The sequence below is a fragment of the Rissa tridactyla genome, chromosome 4, assembly GCF_028500815.1.
Source record: "Rissa tridactyla isolate bRisTri1 chromosome 4, bRisTri1.patW.cur.20221130, whole genome shotgun sequence".
NCBI classification, from domain to species: domain Eukaryota; kingdom Metazoa; phylum Chordata; class Aves; order Charadriiformes; family Laridae; genus Rissa; species Rissa tridactyla.
In genome coordinates this window covers 36,553,959-36,570,193 of record NC_071469.1, presented here as the reverse complement: position 1 = coordinate 36,570,193, position 16,235 = coordinate 36,553,959, and the positions used below count along the sequence as shown (strand labels likewise).

Sequence of the window (16,235 nt, the reverse complement as noted above, 5' to 3'; positions counted from 1 at the left end):
AGGAAGAGACTGTTCTTCAGGTAATGTTTGGGCTGATTGTTTATATACTTTGTGACTCATTGTGTGTTTTGAGTTAAGATGAATTTCGTGTAGTCTATAATAAGTTTTCATGATGATATTTCTTTTGGATTTTGAATTGGACTTGCATTTTTAGTTAAGTGTAATTTGTAAATTTGCTTTTTTCTTGCTCATCTGAACTAGAAGGCAGATTTAGTAATCATTGAATTTAGATTAGAGTCTAAACTGTCATATTGTTACAAATATAACATCCAACTTGTGAAGCAAAATAATTGGTCTTCAAAAAACGTTAATATTCCAAATGACTAAAAGGTAAACTTCTGGTGTCATAGATGGCGTTATAAAATATTGCTGACTTTGTTAAATGAACATTAAGGATCTGTTCTATGAGCTGCTGAATGTCCTCAGTTCCTGTTGACATTGGTGGGAACTGAAAATCCTTTAGCACCTGGTGTAATTGGTGTCAAGAATGATTTTGAAGCCAGTGACGTTGAAAATGAGGATTTCCCACAACAAAGATAGGAAACAGTCTCACATCTTTTGAGTATTCAATGTTAATTGCCAATAATTATTCTAGGCACTGATGGTTACAAGCAGAGCTACCAATTATGAAAGTGACTCGCAGACAGTCACGTTTTGTGTTCACTGTGGAAAGGTTACAGTTAGAAAGATCTTTTCTGTTTTTTCTCTTTCATTTTTTTGATAGTTTTGTTTAGGGTTTTTTGCAGTGGAGGCTGCAACATGAGGAAGAGTAAAAGGTTTTGACTAACTGTTTTATAGGTTGTCCATTCTTGTTGCATCAACATTAATTATTCTTGATGTATTTGTCCTATAGAAACCTTGTTGTCATTGTTGACAGATGGAGTTCTCTTTTATGTCAGGAGTGTAATTTTTTAATGAGCATTTGATTAAAGGTTTTCTTCTGCTCCCTATCTTTAAAAGAAAATGTGAAAGGAAAAATGAAAAATGTCTCGCATAACAAGACATTGAAAAATGATTTAATATATGTTCTAAAAGAGATTTAGGTTTTACACCACCAGACAACTAAATGGTCACATAGAGCATTATCAAGTTATTGTTTTCTCAGACCATTTATATTTTTCTCCAAAATGATGGTTGAAGACGATACAGGCCTTTTGTTTAATTAACTGAATTTTAAATTTAAAATGTGGTCTTCGGTTTTGTGAAAACATTCAAATTCTTCTTTCACACCTAATTTTGAATTATCTTTTTTAGCTAAGATGATGGCTGAAGCTGTAAACACTCTTTGAAGTTTTAAGATAAAAAACTTTGAAAGAGAACTGTAAAGTATCACAAACTATACATTCAGCTTCAACAATAAAAAAAACAGTATCATTTGAATATAGACTTGCTACAAAAATATTCTGGTAAACATATAAAAAATTGAGCGTACAATGTATAAATAACCCAATCTCATGCTTGCCTAAAAATAGGCAAACAGATTTGGAATTATTTTCTAGCTCCCAGACACACTTTTTCTAACTGTGCCGTACATTTTGTGAACTGCATTGCTACTTCGACTGCAGGAGCATCATGGGTGGGCATCCGTTCCTCTAAGGGAACGCATAAGTGGGTTAAATAAATATTCCCAGTAGTAACATTGGTGTTGGCAATGGAGTTGAGGACTGCAGTTCAGCTTCTCATGAACTATTTGAAGCAGAATGTTAATGCTTGTTTAAAGTGAAAAAACCTGGACAGGACTTGGCTTGAAGTAGTTGGTGCTGGGATACTTTAGAAGGTGGTATAATCCGCTGATGAGGAGACAAATTTCTCCTGCAGAAAAAGGGTCCCCATGCTCAGGCATGGTACAGGTGCTTGATTACTCTACCTATCAGTACAGTACATGAATGCAGAATTACGGTGAACTATTCAGCAGTTGTGTGCTCCTTACTCCAGCAAAAGGACTTTAGTTCCTGCTCCACAGCCGCTCATTTACAAAGCACGGAATAATTAAGGTAGTCATGTCTCTTATTTTGAATGTATCGGTTGATGCAGTTAAATGTTTTAGTGTGATATCCAGAGCTTCAGCAATATTCTTAAATGTATATGTTGATTTAGAAAGTATGTTCAGTACAATTTATAAAGGAAACAGCATATTGCTCTTTAGATCTTTCTTTAGCTTTTTGCTTTTGACTTAGAAAACTCTAACTGATTCTATTTGTTAGAATATTTTTAAAGAATGGATATTCACCAAAATATAGAATGCAGTTGAATCTGTTGCCAAAAATTATGTTCATTGTATGCTGCTATGTGAAGTAGTATGTCTTGTTTTGATTTACGGTACAAGCTTCTCACAGAAGAGATCTATCTATGCTAAAGATAGATAGAAAAATACAGGAGTCTGAATGACGTTTCATGTCAGCTGAGGAAGAAGGACTGGGAATTCATTTGTTTATCTGAATGTTACGGTGCCAATTCTACTGAAAATATAACACATTGCTAATTTTTAGAACATTGTAATACACACATGAAGAAATCATAAGCCCTCAGTATGATATTTGGGTTTTTTTCAGCCTTTTAATGGGTAGTCTTTTATAAAGTGCACATTGAAATTTTCAGTGAAATATATTTAATAGAGTGCGTTAATGTAATACTTATGTATTTTAATTTCCCTTTTGTGTTAGCTTTCTGAGAAATACGGAGTCCATGTTTGTGGAGAAGGTGGAGAATATGAAACATTCACTCTGGACTGCCCTCTGTTTAAGAAGAAAATAGTTGTGTAAGGAACAGTTTCTTCCATTTCCTTCTATTAAAGCAATGGGAACATATTCACATTTAGCTTGAGGCAACTTTTGTTGGCAGAGGGAAAACATGTCCTCTAAGTTCACAAACACTCACTTTGTTTAACACTGGCAAAGTCCTCTGAAAACCTAAATCAATACCTGACAAGACGAGGCCTTCATAGAGGGCTATAAACTTTTTAGACATTTGCACTTTCGTTTACTTGCTGATTATGGCCTGCAGTAAAACTGGTACCTACACACTGACACTTTTATCCTTTCATGAAGTGCGAATTGCCTGTAATATTTATCTTTCATTACAGCTACATTTGATAAACTGCCACATCAGTAGCCTGTGGGTTCTGTTAACTGTGTGTATGTGTATGTGTGTGTGGTTTAAGTTCAGCAGCTTAGAATGATAACGATAAACATTTTTCTTCAATTATTAGAGGTTATTTTAAATACAAACTTTGCATGCATCCATCTCATTAACACTGAGTAGTTTATTCCTTTGACATAAATTGCTAAAATCTGTGTAGTGGGATATGGAAAATATTTGTGCCGTGATGCGAGTTTCTTATTAGTCTGTTAAATAGCTAAGCCTGCTTGCTTCAAGTGAGATGTTTTGACTGCTGTTCCTTTTCTTAGCCAAGTAAACAGACTAGTAATCATGTATTGGTGATACTCAGTCATCTTAGGGAAGGTCAAGATTATGGAACATGTAGACATGGTTAAGGCTTTCGTGGTGAAGGTCTGTTTGTTTCATTTTTCTGTGAGACTGGGGTCTGTCCGTACAAAGAATGGAGAACCAAGAGCTGTTAACTCTGTTTCATTACGTAGCATTTGGGAGAAGTGCAATAGACAAACTGGTAAAAGGGATGGCAGCTACTCTGGCAGATGTGTGCTGAACTACTGGTTGACTGGAAGATATGTCCTCTGAAATGAGCTAAAAAACTAGATCATTTGAGTCTGGAGATACCTCCGTGCAGGAAAGCTATGGAATTCTTTAGTAAGAAGAAGATTCAGAAGGTAACAATGTAGAATCTTAAAACTGTACTTAAGTTCATGGATAGGATTATGAGTAAGACTCTCGTAGAAGATTCTTTGAGGGGAACCAGGTCCTAGGTAGAAGTGGTAGGTTGTGAGACAATGTGCTGGCTAGTAGGAGTTAGAAAGTTAAGCTGGAATGTAGAATAAAATGTGTGATGCTTGGGTACATCTTATCACAAATAAATCTGGGGACAAAGGACAAAACTCCCCAATATTCCCTCAGATAGGATTTGCTCTTCTAGCAAAAAGGAAAATATTGTGAAATCATTGCTAGAGAATGATGCATTTTTGCATTTAAAGTCTGATATGATTTCCACTAAACTGACAAATTCTTATCAATTCCAGTAGGTGTCAGAGGCAGAATTTTGTGAAACTTTGTCATTTAGATTAATACTAACCATTGCCAGATAAATGTGGCCTATTCAGTGTTTCTATTGTAACACTTGCAATAAAAAGTATACTTCAGAAGAAGGATTGGTAGATTTTAACTGGGAGATTGAATGTGCTTGTATCAGTTTTTGCACTTAAATGTGTTTGGCTGATTATTTACATTCTTTCTATTTATTTTGAAGCTTCTTATGTTACAGATTAAATCTGGGAGTTCATTGGAATAGGATTCATAACTTCCCAGTGCTCCTTTTCAAAGCTTTCTTTGCATAGATACAGCAGATTGGAGAAAACTATGTCAAATCTCATGAGAAATTCTTGGTTGGAGAGATTTATTAGGTTTTTTTGGTAGAATTTGAGGAACACTTAGGAAAGTACATTGTGCCCTTGGGTTGGGATCAACCAGATATCAGTTTAAGTAGGAATATCTTATAATATATTCTAAATGTATTTATGGCTGTCTGTGGTTTAATGACCATTCAGGCAACTAGAAAAAGCCAAAACAGAGGTGGTCTGGCTGAGTTGTCCTTATTTCTATTGGCAACACTCCAAATAATAATAAAAATTAACAATAAATGCACAAAAAATGCAGGAAAAGACAAATATATAAATCACTGGGTACTTAACAATAAATACATGGTACAGCAGACCATTATTTAGTCAAATAGTTCTAAATATACATTTCTGTAATGGAAACTGAATAGCTACGCTGGCATTGTGTGTCTCTGACTTGATTAGCTCTGCTTAGCTCTTACATTATTCGTGTCATGAAGACATGCTTTTTGAGGGGCCATTCAAGTGAAATGAATTACTTTATGAACTTCTAAGGAAAAATATTTTGTAGTTTCTTTGTCATTAAATAAGTTGCAAGTTTGTTTCTTTTGTGCTTTTCATACACACTAAATCTAAACAGACTTTGTAATCACGTGTTAACTATGCTAGTATAGTTTCCAAATGTTTAGGTAGCCATGGTTCTGGTATACATCCTGATAAAATTTTTGAAACTTAAGTGGAGTTGTAAGTATTACAATTTAGAGGTTAAAACCTGTCAGAATTGTCAAGGTCCCTAAATTCCTGAACTCCTCCAAGATGTCTTCCTAGAGAAAGTTTCTGAGGGAGACATTGAGGATTACTTTTGCCTACAAAACAGGTGTGCTGAATTAATCTTTGCTGGCTGCCAGGTGCCCACCAAGCTGCTCTCACTCCTCCTCCTCCTCAGCAAGACAGGGGAACAAAATAAAATGAGAAGCTTGTAGGTCAGGATAAGGACAGAGTGATGTCTTACCAATTATCTTTGTGGGCAAACCAGTCTCAACTTGGGGTAAATTAATTTAATTTATTGCAAATTAAAAATAAAAGACTAGGATAGTGAGTAAGAAAGAGAACACTAAAACCACCTTCTCTTCCCACCCATTCTTCCCAGGCTTAACTTCACCTTTTTCTTCCTGACTCTTCTACATCCTCCCCACCAAGAAGTGCAAGGGGATGGGGAATGGGGGTTGCAATCAGTTCATAACACTGCGTCTCTGCTGCTCCTTCCTCTTCACGCTTTTCCCTTGATCCTGCCGGAGTCTGTTCCACGGGCTACAGTCCTTCACAAACTGCTCCAACATGGATCTTTCCCACGGGGCAGTTCTTGAAGAACTGCTCCAGCACAGGTCCTTTCCGTGGGGTACAGTTCTTCAAGAATAGACTGCTCTGGTGCGGGTCCTCCACAGGGTCACAATTCCTGTCAGAAAACCTGCTCCTATACGAGCTCCTCTCCACTGACCACAGTTCCTGACAAGAGCCTGGTCCAGCATGGGGTCCTCCAGAGGCTGCAGTGTGGATATCTGCTCTGATGCGGTCCTCCGTCTGCTCTGGCGCTTAGGGCATCTCCTCCCATTTCTTCACTGACCTTGGTGTCTCGGGGGATGTTTCTCTCACATTTTTCTTGCTCCTCTCACAGCTGCTGCACAGCATTTTTACCCTTTTTAAAATGTATTATTGCAGAAGCACCACCAGTGTTGCTGATGGGCCCAGCAGCCCCTGGTATCCTCTCATAGAGGCCACCACCCCTGCAGCTTGTCCCCTGCTACCAAAACCTTGCCATGTAAACCTGATACAACAGGAGAAAATCTAATACACCTGTCATTATTAACGCTACTTTTGGGTAGTGTTTTCACTGGTCGATGTTTTTGTCACGTGAAACTCGTGACAAAATATGTTTCTACAGTATATCCTTTGAAAAAGAAGAAAATCTGCTAGTTCAGGAAAAGAAAAATATAGCCTTGATGTGTTACTTATTATGGAGAAGTGGGAGTCTTTTTAATGTAAGACTATGTGATGAGTTTTGCTTTTGAATATTAAATTGGATTCTTGCCATTCTTCTCAGTCTTCATTAAAAAATACGCCTCACAAAGAAAGCATGGCAAATTGAGCGAAATATTTGAAAATAAACAAGATTTAGCAATGAAAGCGGTATCTTACAGTCAAAATATTCAGCCAAGAGTCCGATGAGTTTTTGTCTAGTTTTCCCAGGTAGACTACTGTAATCCTGATGTCAGCTTTCTTATGCTCAATATTTGAGAAGTACCAAGCATTTCCTGTCCTTCTTACACACTGGTGTTCGAAGTGCAATTGATTGACACTTCTTCAAATCATAAAGATATATTTCTCATCTATGTGAATGCCATCTAATATCTAGTCTTACAATAAAGGCACATTTGTATTTATGGAACCACAGAATAGTTTGGTCATTTTTTCCGGTAAATTGGCATAGTTGAAATATTTGGGAAGTATAATTTTGCATTCATATACCTTACCATTAGCTCTGCGTTTAGGTTTGTAATTCTAGGTTTGGAATTAAAAGCAAATCTGTATACATGAAAGATAAACATGTACTGAGAGCACTGATTGTACTCTCAGACTTGCTCTTGCTTGTCATATTTGTCCTGTGAAATGATACTGAGTGTTTTAAAATTATTAAATATTTGCTAGATCTTCAAAGAGACTTGAGAGATCAGATGATTATGATTTCAAAAAATAGATAATTAGGACAGTTTTTCAACTATACTTCGTTGTTTTCCAAAGTCTTCTGAAAATGCCCCTCAACAAAATTCCTGTGTTGCCGTCGTAATCAAACATGAATCACCTTATGTAGTCACGTTCCTACTCAAAATTCAGACTTGCAGCATGATATGGCCTTTATATAATTACCAGGGTCTCTCTGCTTTTGATGTGATTTGGGGTGTGGTTTTGTTTTGTTTTGGTTTTTTTACCGTTTCCTACACTGGACGTGACATTTAAGTTCAGGACTTCCTATTTTTTTTAGTTATTGACTCATCATTGGATGCAAACAAAACTGTTCTGCTTTCCACCTATTCATTACATTTGCTGTTGAACAAGACTGTAAATTTTATCAGTTAGAACAATGATGTATGTTTGTATTGTATGTATGGTAATACTATTTTCAGCACCACATAATCTACCTGTTGTCACCCATCAGCTGAGAAATATTGGCATATTAAACTAGATATCTTTTATGGTCCGATCAAATACCCATGAGTTAACTGTATTTCAGGAATGTACTTCATCTGAGAACAAATATTTATGATTTCTTAATATTTGTGATACTTCTTGATCAAGAAATAAGTTCTAAATTCTAAAGTTATTGAACAGTTAGCATAGGTATCAATCTTTAGTATCTGTTCTGCTGTACTAGTGAATTGGAACAGGCAGGCATACAAGCAGAACTGCTTCCATGGAGTTAACTATATATTTTTTTTAAAGTTACTAGGTATTCTTTAAATTCAATAGACACATATATTTAATAACCCTAAATTTTTGTTTTTTCCTTTCTGACATAAGCTTTTCTGTTAATTTAGTTTTAAGCTGTTTATCATCACTGAAAAGTGCCAGTCTTCCTCCTATAGGACTTGAACAGCAAGCAAGAAATCTTTATTGAAAATATCCTCAGACACTGAGGATACCCAGGTACTAGGTGCTAATGGAGTCTTGGTGTCTGTATTTTTAATTATGTATTCCTATTACTAAAGATTTCCAAAGTTATTTTCTACCTATTCCTTTTAGAATTAGAAGACACCCATGATAATTTGAAAAAAATTACTTTAATCTTAAGGGACTATCTTTAAGATATCTTAAAAGAATAAGTGATACTTTAATTGTAAAAATAATTACTCTCAAGAATGAAGCTGAAAACTTATTTTTCAAATTACTTTAAAAGTTTACTGAAAGGGAAGTGGAGCTTCTTATGCTAAAGGTATTTATCCTTATTGTGCAATGTAGTGATGACAATTATCTTAGGACATTTTATATTTTAAATCCCAAAACACATTTTATAGAACAAATATTTCTGTTAATTTTACACTTTCATTAAGTCAGTGGAATCTGGCCAAGACTTTAACTGCTTCCAGTTTGCATGGTTTTTATGTGGTGTTACTAGAAATCTATCTATTTTATCTCATTGAATACTGTGAATGTATCAAGGGCACTGTGGTTTCAAGAAAATTATTTGTGTGTCCATAGCCTTACTTATAACAATTTTCAGATTTTCTTGTACTGTGTCTGAGTTTCTCTTATGTTTTCTTTGAGTTTCTCACCTTCTGATGTTTGTTTCCTAGAGCTACCTTTTTCTTAAGTAGTAAAACCATACAGATGGATATAACAGATACTGCCTCTTGTGAATCAGTGTGACAGATTGTGTCTGTAAAAATGAAAACTAAAATTAACTAATTTGAATCAGCACAGAGGAAGTTTAACATTGTTACCAACACATTTGGCATTAAAAAGTTGTGTCTAGTAGTCTTCAATATCAGATGCAAGATGGTTGAATCAGTCAGTTTCTCAGCGTGAAATGTTGTATGGTGTTAATACCTCTAGAACTAATCCCTGGAGCGTTAGTCAAGAAGAATGGACTTTTAAAAAAATCTCCTGTTGATGAAATTAAAAGATTGCTTTACATATTAGGCTCAGAATGTAAAACATAATGTCACTTATGCTTTCATAGACTGCAGCTAAATGAATCTCTCAGTACTGGTCTGGAAGTATAGTTTATTCTTTTTGAAAATTGAAAATTAGTGAAGATAATGTGTAGTTCAACAGTATGATTTTATTTAACAAACTTTTTTCTCAATTGATGTAAAAACTAAGTAAGAAATTAATAGATTTTCAATGAGTTACCTTGGAGTCTGTATTATACAGCAATTAAGTATTGTCTGTATGTAAAATTATATACTAATATTTGATGCAAATAATTTTTGTATTTCAGAGATTCAGCCAAGGTGGTTGTACATTCAGCTGATGCATTTGCACCTGTGGCGTACCTTCATTTTTTAAAATTACACCTGGAGAATAAGGCAAGTATTGCAAATGTTGTCTTCCTTTAAAGCTGTGTGCATTTATTTCTGTTCTAATGTTGCTTTGTCACATTTTGCAGTGAAGCTACAGTTTTGCATGTGGGTGTACTTTCAAATTACAATGTACATATTTATTTGAATTTCTGAACTTGCCATAAGGAAAAACTCAACGCAAATGTTGCCTTGTGTCGAATGAATGGAGGTAGTATGTTTGTGTAGCATTTTCATCTTGAAACCTCAAGGTGATCAGCCAATGTGGTTCAGTCAAGCACGTGTTACCTGTATAGTAGTACAGCTAGCCACTCTGTGGAGGACAGCTGCATTAGAAACTGTATGAACAGTGTTGATGTGCTGGGAAGTGGCATCTCTTTTTGCTGTTTCTGATGTAAGGTGTGTGATTTAAGAACTTGCTGATGCGCAAGCACTGGAGTTTTAAATGTACTGGGTTTTGTTTTATCTTCTCCATATGAAAGATACATCTAATGAATGACTTCAGATCACGTAGAGGAGATTATCCTGTCCAAGATCTTAAGGGAATTATTAGTAGTTGACTGGGATTCAGTCACTTAGCTTATGATTCCATGGAAACAACAGGACAGGAATAGGAAATCTAGTGGTTTAAGTACTGCAGACTTTTATGCGAGCACAGCTAAGAAGGTCAAAACAGAAGTAATTTTTCTTAGTATTTGTCAGCACTTTTCTATTTTTCTTCTCATTATTTTGTGAGTATAATGAATTTTTTTTTCCTCCTGAACATCTATAAGTGCTAGTATTTTGTTGAAGAGAGCGCCTCATGATCTTCCTACTACTGTTGCAGTCATCTTTTTATAGGTCTTCCGACTTCTTTCTACACTTTGAAGATCACTGAACCTCTTCTAGGTGCAGGGATTGTTATAGAATGTTATTATATTGGTATTTTACATTTCATGTCTCTTGAGCAACTACATTTCCTGAATTTCTTTCAACAGATCATGCCTTTTTTTCCCCCCTCTTTTTTAATTTTATCGTTCCAAGCAGATAAAATACCTGTACATTTTTCTTCAATGATGGCCTCATTCTTGCTTTGGAAAGTAAATTGTATTTCATCCTGTCAATTTGTAGTTTGGGATTTCTTTCAAAAATAAAACATTAAATATTTGTATGGGAGACTGTGAAAAGGATATCAACTAACTATGTGAAGCAAAACCAAATAGGCTGAATAAAAGAAAATTTGGGAGCGGGGCATGGTGGGGAAGAGTGATAATATATTAATATTTCTTTGGGGGCACTGACTTTATTGCTCATGGCAAACTTGATGCTAAAATGCGCCATACATCACTACAATGTGACAGGCTAGGGAAAATGAAAAACACAGAGCTTTACATAAATCAGGCAAAAAATCATATTAAAATGCATAACATTTTATATAAGAATCAAGATTTTACTTTTATCTGTTCAGAAGCTCTTTTCCCCTTCTTATGTATATGTTTTAGATTTGGTTAAAGCCTCACAGTTTCAAGCAGTGTTGTAGTAAATCATATTTCAAATTCATTGTAGACAAAGCTGTCACGCTCTCAAAGGGGTAAGGTTTACAAAGGCTTGCCCTGGATTTTGGTATATAAACTAATGTCTTGTATAGCTAAAAGGAAAATAGCCTATTTTCTGCAGTGGTTGTCTCATAAGGAAAAGCAGCAGAATCCTTTGGCTATAGATTATTTTATGATTATTATAAAATAAGCTAGGTTTTCAAGAAATTATGAATATGGCGAACAAGTCAGTCTTTCAGAGCATAACTTGTTACTAAGTTAGCGTGATTTAACTGCATAATGATAAGAGATGCCTTCAAGATTGATATGCCTGTAATACTGTACTTTTTCTCACTATTTGTTGCTTACAAGCCCTACAAAACTTTAAATATCAGTTAGTAATTCAACACTTAAAAGCCAATCCTACAATAACAAATCACTGCAGGGAAAAACTGCTTTAGAAGTAGAACTAATTTTAGTTTCAGGCTTTCAAGGGATTACTGAAAATTGGGCAAAAAATACTCCATTACGAACAATGTATAAAAGTAGCCACTTATGTAAGCACTTTGTAGAAACCATTAATAGACCACACAGTGATGTGTAATTCTAATAACAAAACTGATGTCATAATACTTATTTCAATGATATATATATATATATTTTTAACTTTTATTATATATTCATTTTATCTTAGTTACATGCCACAGGTGTTAATTTTACATTCTTTGAATTTACCTTAGTCTCTGCTGTCTTTCCTCCTCTACAATGCATCTGCTTCAGCTAAAATTCTTCATGTTTAACTACAAAGCCTGCGTAGAAATTTGTTTTAGATTGTTCCTGGCAGCAAAATGAGCCCTCGTGCCTGGGGGAAAATAACATTTTACTCACTGTTCTGGTTTAATACATTACTGTGCAACTTCAAAATGTGTTTTTGCATAATAATTGAAGGTTTCTTTTAACACACCCTCTTTTCTTTCATTACCAGTGATACAGAAAAGGCTAAAGAGATAAATAAATATAAGATGTTATAATTAAGACATTATTAAAAGTTTGGTAAACATGGCTTAAGATAATTTTTCGTAGGCATTTAAAAAAAAAGTTAAGAAAAAATAATAATGCTAATATAACACTAATGTTCAAAATTTGGAAATGCCTCATTTACTTCATTGTAAACAAACAAGGTCACCAATGTGATATACGTAATACAGACACCTCGCTTCATTGATATTTTACTTTGCCAGTAAGACCATCACTTCGTACATTTAAAATGTAGGATGTTTTTTGTTCAGGAGATAGCCATTTCCGAAGCATACTCCGTAAGGTTTAAATCAAGTGTATTGGCTTTTAGATTCAAAACAAATTTAATTGTGTATATACAACTAAATATATATACAACTGTATATATATTTGTATATATGCAATTATATAGACAATGTATACAGTGTATATATACAATTAAATATATAAATATATATACAATTTAATTGTATATATACAATTAAATATACAATATACAAATGTATATCTTCAATTAGGTAAAAATACGCCTGTGAAACAGTTTTTGTTTTACTTTGACAGCACAGTGAACTTGCAAAACATTTCCTCCCCCATGTTATACTCTTCAGTTACTCTGGTGTGTTGGTTTTTGAAACAGAAATTAAAGCTTTTGGAGCTTCGGGTGCTGTGAACCTCCTTCTGATGACAGTAGTGAACATATTAGCTGTCATTCATGCTTTAAGATTTTCTCCTTCCCACTTTTAATAATGAATGCTTTGTTCCCCAAGTTCCAGTGAGTAGGAGCATGTATACAGCAAACAATACAAGCTGTGAAACTGCACCCCTGAATTAGAGGGAGTCGTGTAGTTTTCCTTCTACACTTGGCAGAAGGAAGGAGCCCGTTTGCTTGTAACAGAGGAATAAGGCCTGCTGCTGCTCTTTCTTATAGCATACTATTGCATTCTATTTACCTATCATAAGTGGATACTGTGAGGCTTATTTGTTTTCCTATTTGTCAAAGATCGTGACTTATTTGGGTGGAACACAAGTGCAAGCAGTTACACCCCCATTAAACATTAGCAAATCCATTTCACAGGTCCATTTGGAGATGTTTTTAAAAACACTTTTAAAAGTTAGAAAAGGTGTTTGGGAGAGACGTACATGCCTTGTGTACTAAAGAAGCATGATCCTGCAGGTTAGACTTGATTTAACTTTATAGCCTATTTCTGTTCAGTTCCTTCTGGCCTGAATTATTTTAGTTAATCTCCATTTGGGACTTCAGGTCTAGAATTAGACTTTTTAAGTGATGTCTGGGGGAACAGGAAGGAATATCAAGTTGCAAAATATGGTTTGTGGGTGGCATTTTTGGAATACTTTGTCATCATTGAATGATACTTCTAGGTAACCTTTACTTTTCCTCTTGCGTCATAAGAATATAGATAACCCTTGTAGTTATGTTTTCAAAACTTTTGTAACAAATACTGCAAATTTTTTTTGTACATTGATTTATTTCAAACACTAAGATAATAAATAAAGGATTTTCTTTGCTATTCCATTAGATTGCAGATTCAGTCCAGTTCTCTGAGAAAAGAGAATTTTTTGTTCTCTTTTTATAATGAAGAGGTTTTATTTGGCTGTCTTTCAGAGTTAAGGACTTATTTTCCTACGCGCCCGTGTATTGTACTTGAAATACTGAAAGGAGATGTGCGTGGTCTCTCTTATTATATTTATTTCATGGAGTTCTGTTATCAAGGTGCACCACAAATAAAGACATTATCGTAGTCTTTCCTTATGTTTTCTGAGCTCTCTGCCCCACTGTATTCTCATTGCTGTGCAGTGGGAGAACTATCAGTTTTGGAATTGTGTTGTGATAGGTTTTTATACCACTTTCTGTATTGGAGAATGTAAGCTTTTTAAGAAGGCAATCTGTTGTTTTCATAAAAGACCACTGCATGGAATTTCAGCTATATCATTCAAAGCCCTAGCTCCAAGGCTTTTTCAACAGGAGAATTTGGATCTTGAACACTGGTGCATTTGCTTAACTTCATTCTGAGCGCACTTGCATCACTGACATGAGTTATGTGAATATAGTTAAGCATATGCATGCATGCAGGCTCTGATCCAAAATTAGGTTGGTATCACAATGTACAGTGGGTGTGGGAGAAACAGTGTAACAAATGGGAAAATATATTGCGTCTGTGAAGCAACATGAAAATGTTATGTGATAAAATAGGTTCTGTAAGATTTAATTAAAATGTCATTATAGCAAGCTTGAGTTTTTGTTTTTAAAGGGATGAGAGTATTATTCAGGGAAAGTTAGTCTGTTTGTGGCAGTCTATAACTTTAAGTTTTAAATTCTTAGATTACTTTCTCTGTCGACAGGAATAGAAGACCAACATTTGTATGAGATTTGAATATAGCAACTAAACAGAGTCTGGCAGCTCTACTTCGGCTGGCATAGAGCCTGTTGTTCTTCTAGTGCCAGGTTCCACACCTAATACTTCTGCTGTAGCCTGCACCTGTGGCTGCTGCAGAAAGTGATTGATTACCTATGTTTTTGGAGCATTGTGGGAGTCAGCCTTGAATGAATCGTTGTGATGTATCATAGGCATTGAAATCAATGGTAGTCTGTAATTATTTTTATGGTCTTTGGTGTAAGAGACATTGTAGAATTTCTAGTACTTTTTAGTAATTTCAAAAAAATTTTGCAATTGACTAGCTGTTTGTGTATATCTGTAATAACAGATGTATCATTTTATTTATATCTGGGAAGCAATATTGATGTAAGCTGAACAATTTATAAAATATTGACATATTTATGAAAAAGGGATGTGACTGTGGATGATACAAAAATTTAATGGGGTATCAATTTGGAATGTTTGTCGTATTAGAAAATTACAAAGCTACAGGGGAGTTCTGTAAGTTAGACCAAACCAGTTGTGATACAGTCTGTGAGTCTCACTACATCTCCATGAATTTTTTATGAAGCACATTTTGCAGAAAACATGTTTAGAAAACATAGTTGAAAGACCAAATTTCACAGATGGCATAAAAATGGAATAGGTGCTCTTTTCATGTTCACTTGCAGAGCATATAAATTCAGTCCTCCAGGTTAGGGAGTGGAGAGAAGTCACAGGTCTCTAATACTACCTACACAAGATATCTGCATCTCTAGATCTCGTAAAAGGTAATTATGTAAAGCTTAACAAAAGCGAGAAACAAAGTCACTGTCATACTGGCAAGCTGGAACTTTTCCCTTTCCAGTTAACATATTTTTTGCCTAGTGATGGATTGTTATGCCGTATTGAAGTTGAAATCCAGGTCATGTAAAAACAAAACCCAAGGCAACATTGTGATAGTATCATTGGTATCACCATGTCTGTGCATGCTTACTCAGGGGGTAGAACCAAGAGGTGCAAACTGTATGTTACGTCAGTGAGTGCCCACGCTACAGTGCAAATTGATTGTTTTATGATGGACGTTACAAATTACTATTTTAATATACTACTAAAAAAAATACTATTTTAATAAAACAGCAATTTTCAAGGAGGAATTGGTAGCACATTTAGCACTTCATGCCACTATACATTCTGTATATTTCTATAAAGTAAAGTCTTCTGGATAAAAAAATAGAAACTTCAAAAAAAATAGAAATAAGGGAATTTTCTTGGTTCTTGTAGCATAATCCAGCTTAAGATCTATTTCAATTACGGATTTGTTTTCCTGCTTCTTTATTTTCTAAGTCATACCTGAAGGGTTGGGGGCTATCAGGCAGCCCTCTGGGTAACGGCAATATATATCAACTGGCAGCAGTAGTTGAAGGTGTAATTCAGTGAGAGGGAAATGGTATAGATGCTGTTGGATGCTTGTATATTTTAATGTTGGAATGCATGTCGTGTTTGTGCTAAATTGCGGTTTTCATCTTTGTGCTATTATGTTACATTTAGTTGACTTCTTTTAACCTCTCATGTACAATTGATTCACATAAAGTAGATTATTGCCTTGACTTTCATGCCTTTCTTGGAAGAATGAATAAAATAAGGTCCAATCAAAGAACATCAGACCCTCTTAGAGCATAGCTTTAGTGTTTACAGCGCTTATAAAACTCCCCTTGAGCCCTTTTAGAGGCAGCAGAGCTGTTTCCTCTCATAGGTAATGACCTTTTTGTAATTTAGCCTTTC

The 16,235-nt window shown here is 34.9% G+C and overlaps 1 protein-coding gene across 4 annotated transcripts in view; it reads left to right on the top strand.

Moving 5' to 3' along the window:
• DPH6 (diphthamine biosynthesis 6) overlaps nt 1-16,235 on the top strand; it is a 211,846-nt gene that overhangs the window by 71,419 nt on the left and 124,192 nt on the right. For all 4 annotated transcript variants that reach the window (XM_054198802.1, XM_054198801.1, XM_054198799.1 and 1 more), the window contains 2 exons: nt 2,664-2,758; nt 9,466-9,553. In XM_054198802.1, coding sequence (XP_054054777.1) covers nt 2,664-2,758; nt 9,466-9,553 — 183 coding nt within the window. The remainder of the gene's footprint in view (nt 1-2,663; nt 2,759-9,465; nt 9,554-16,235) is intronic.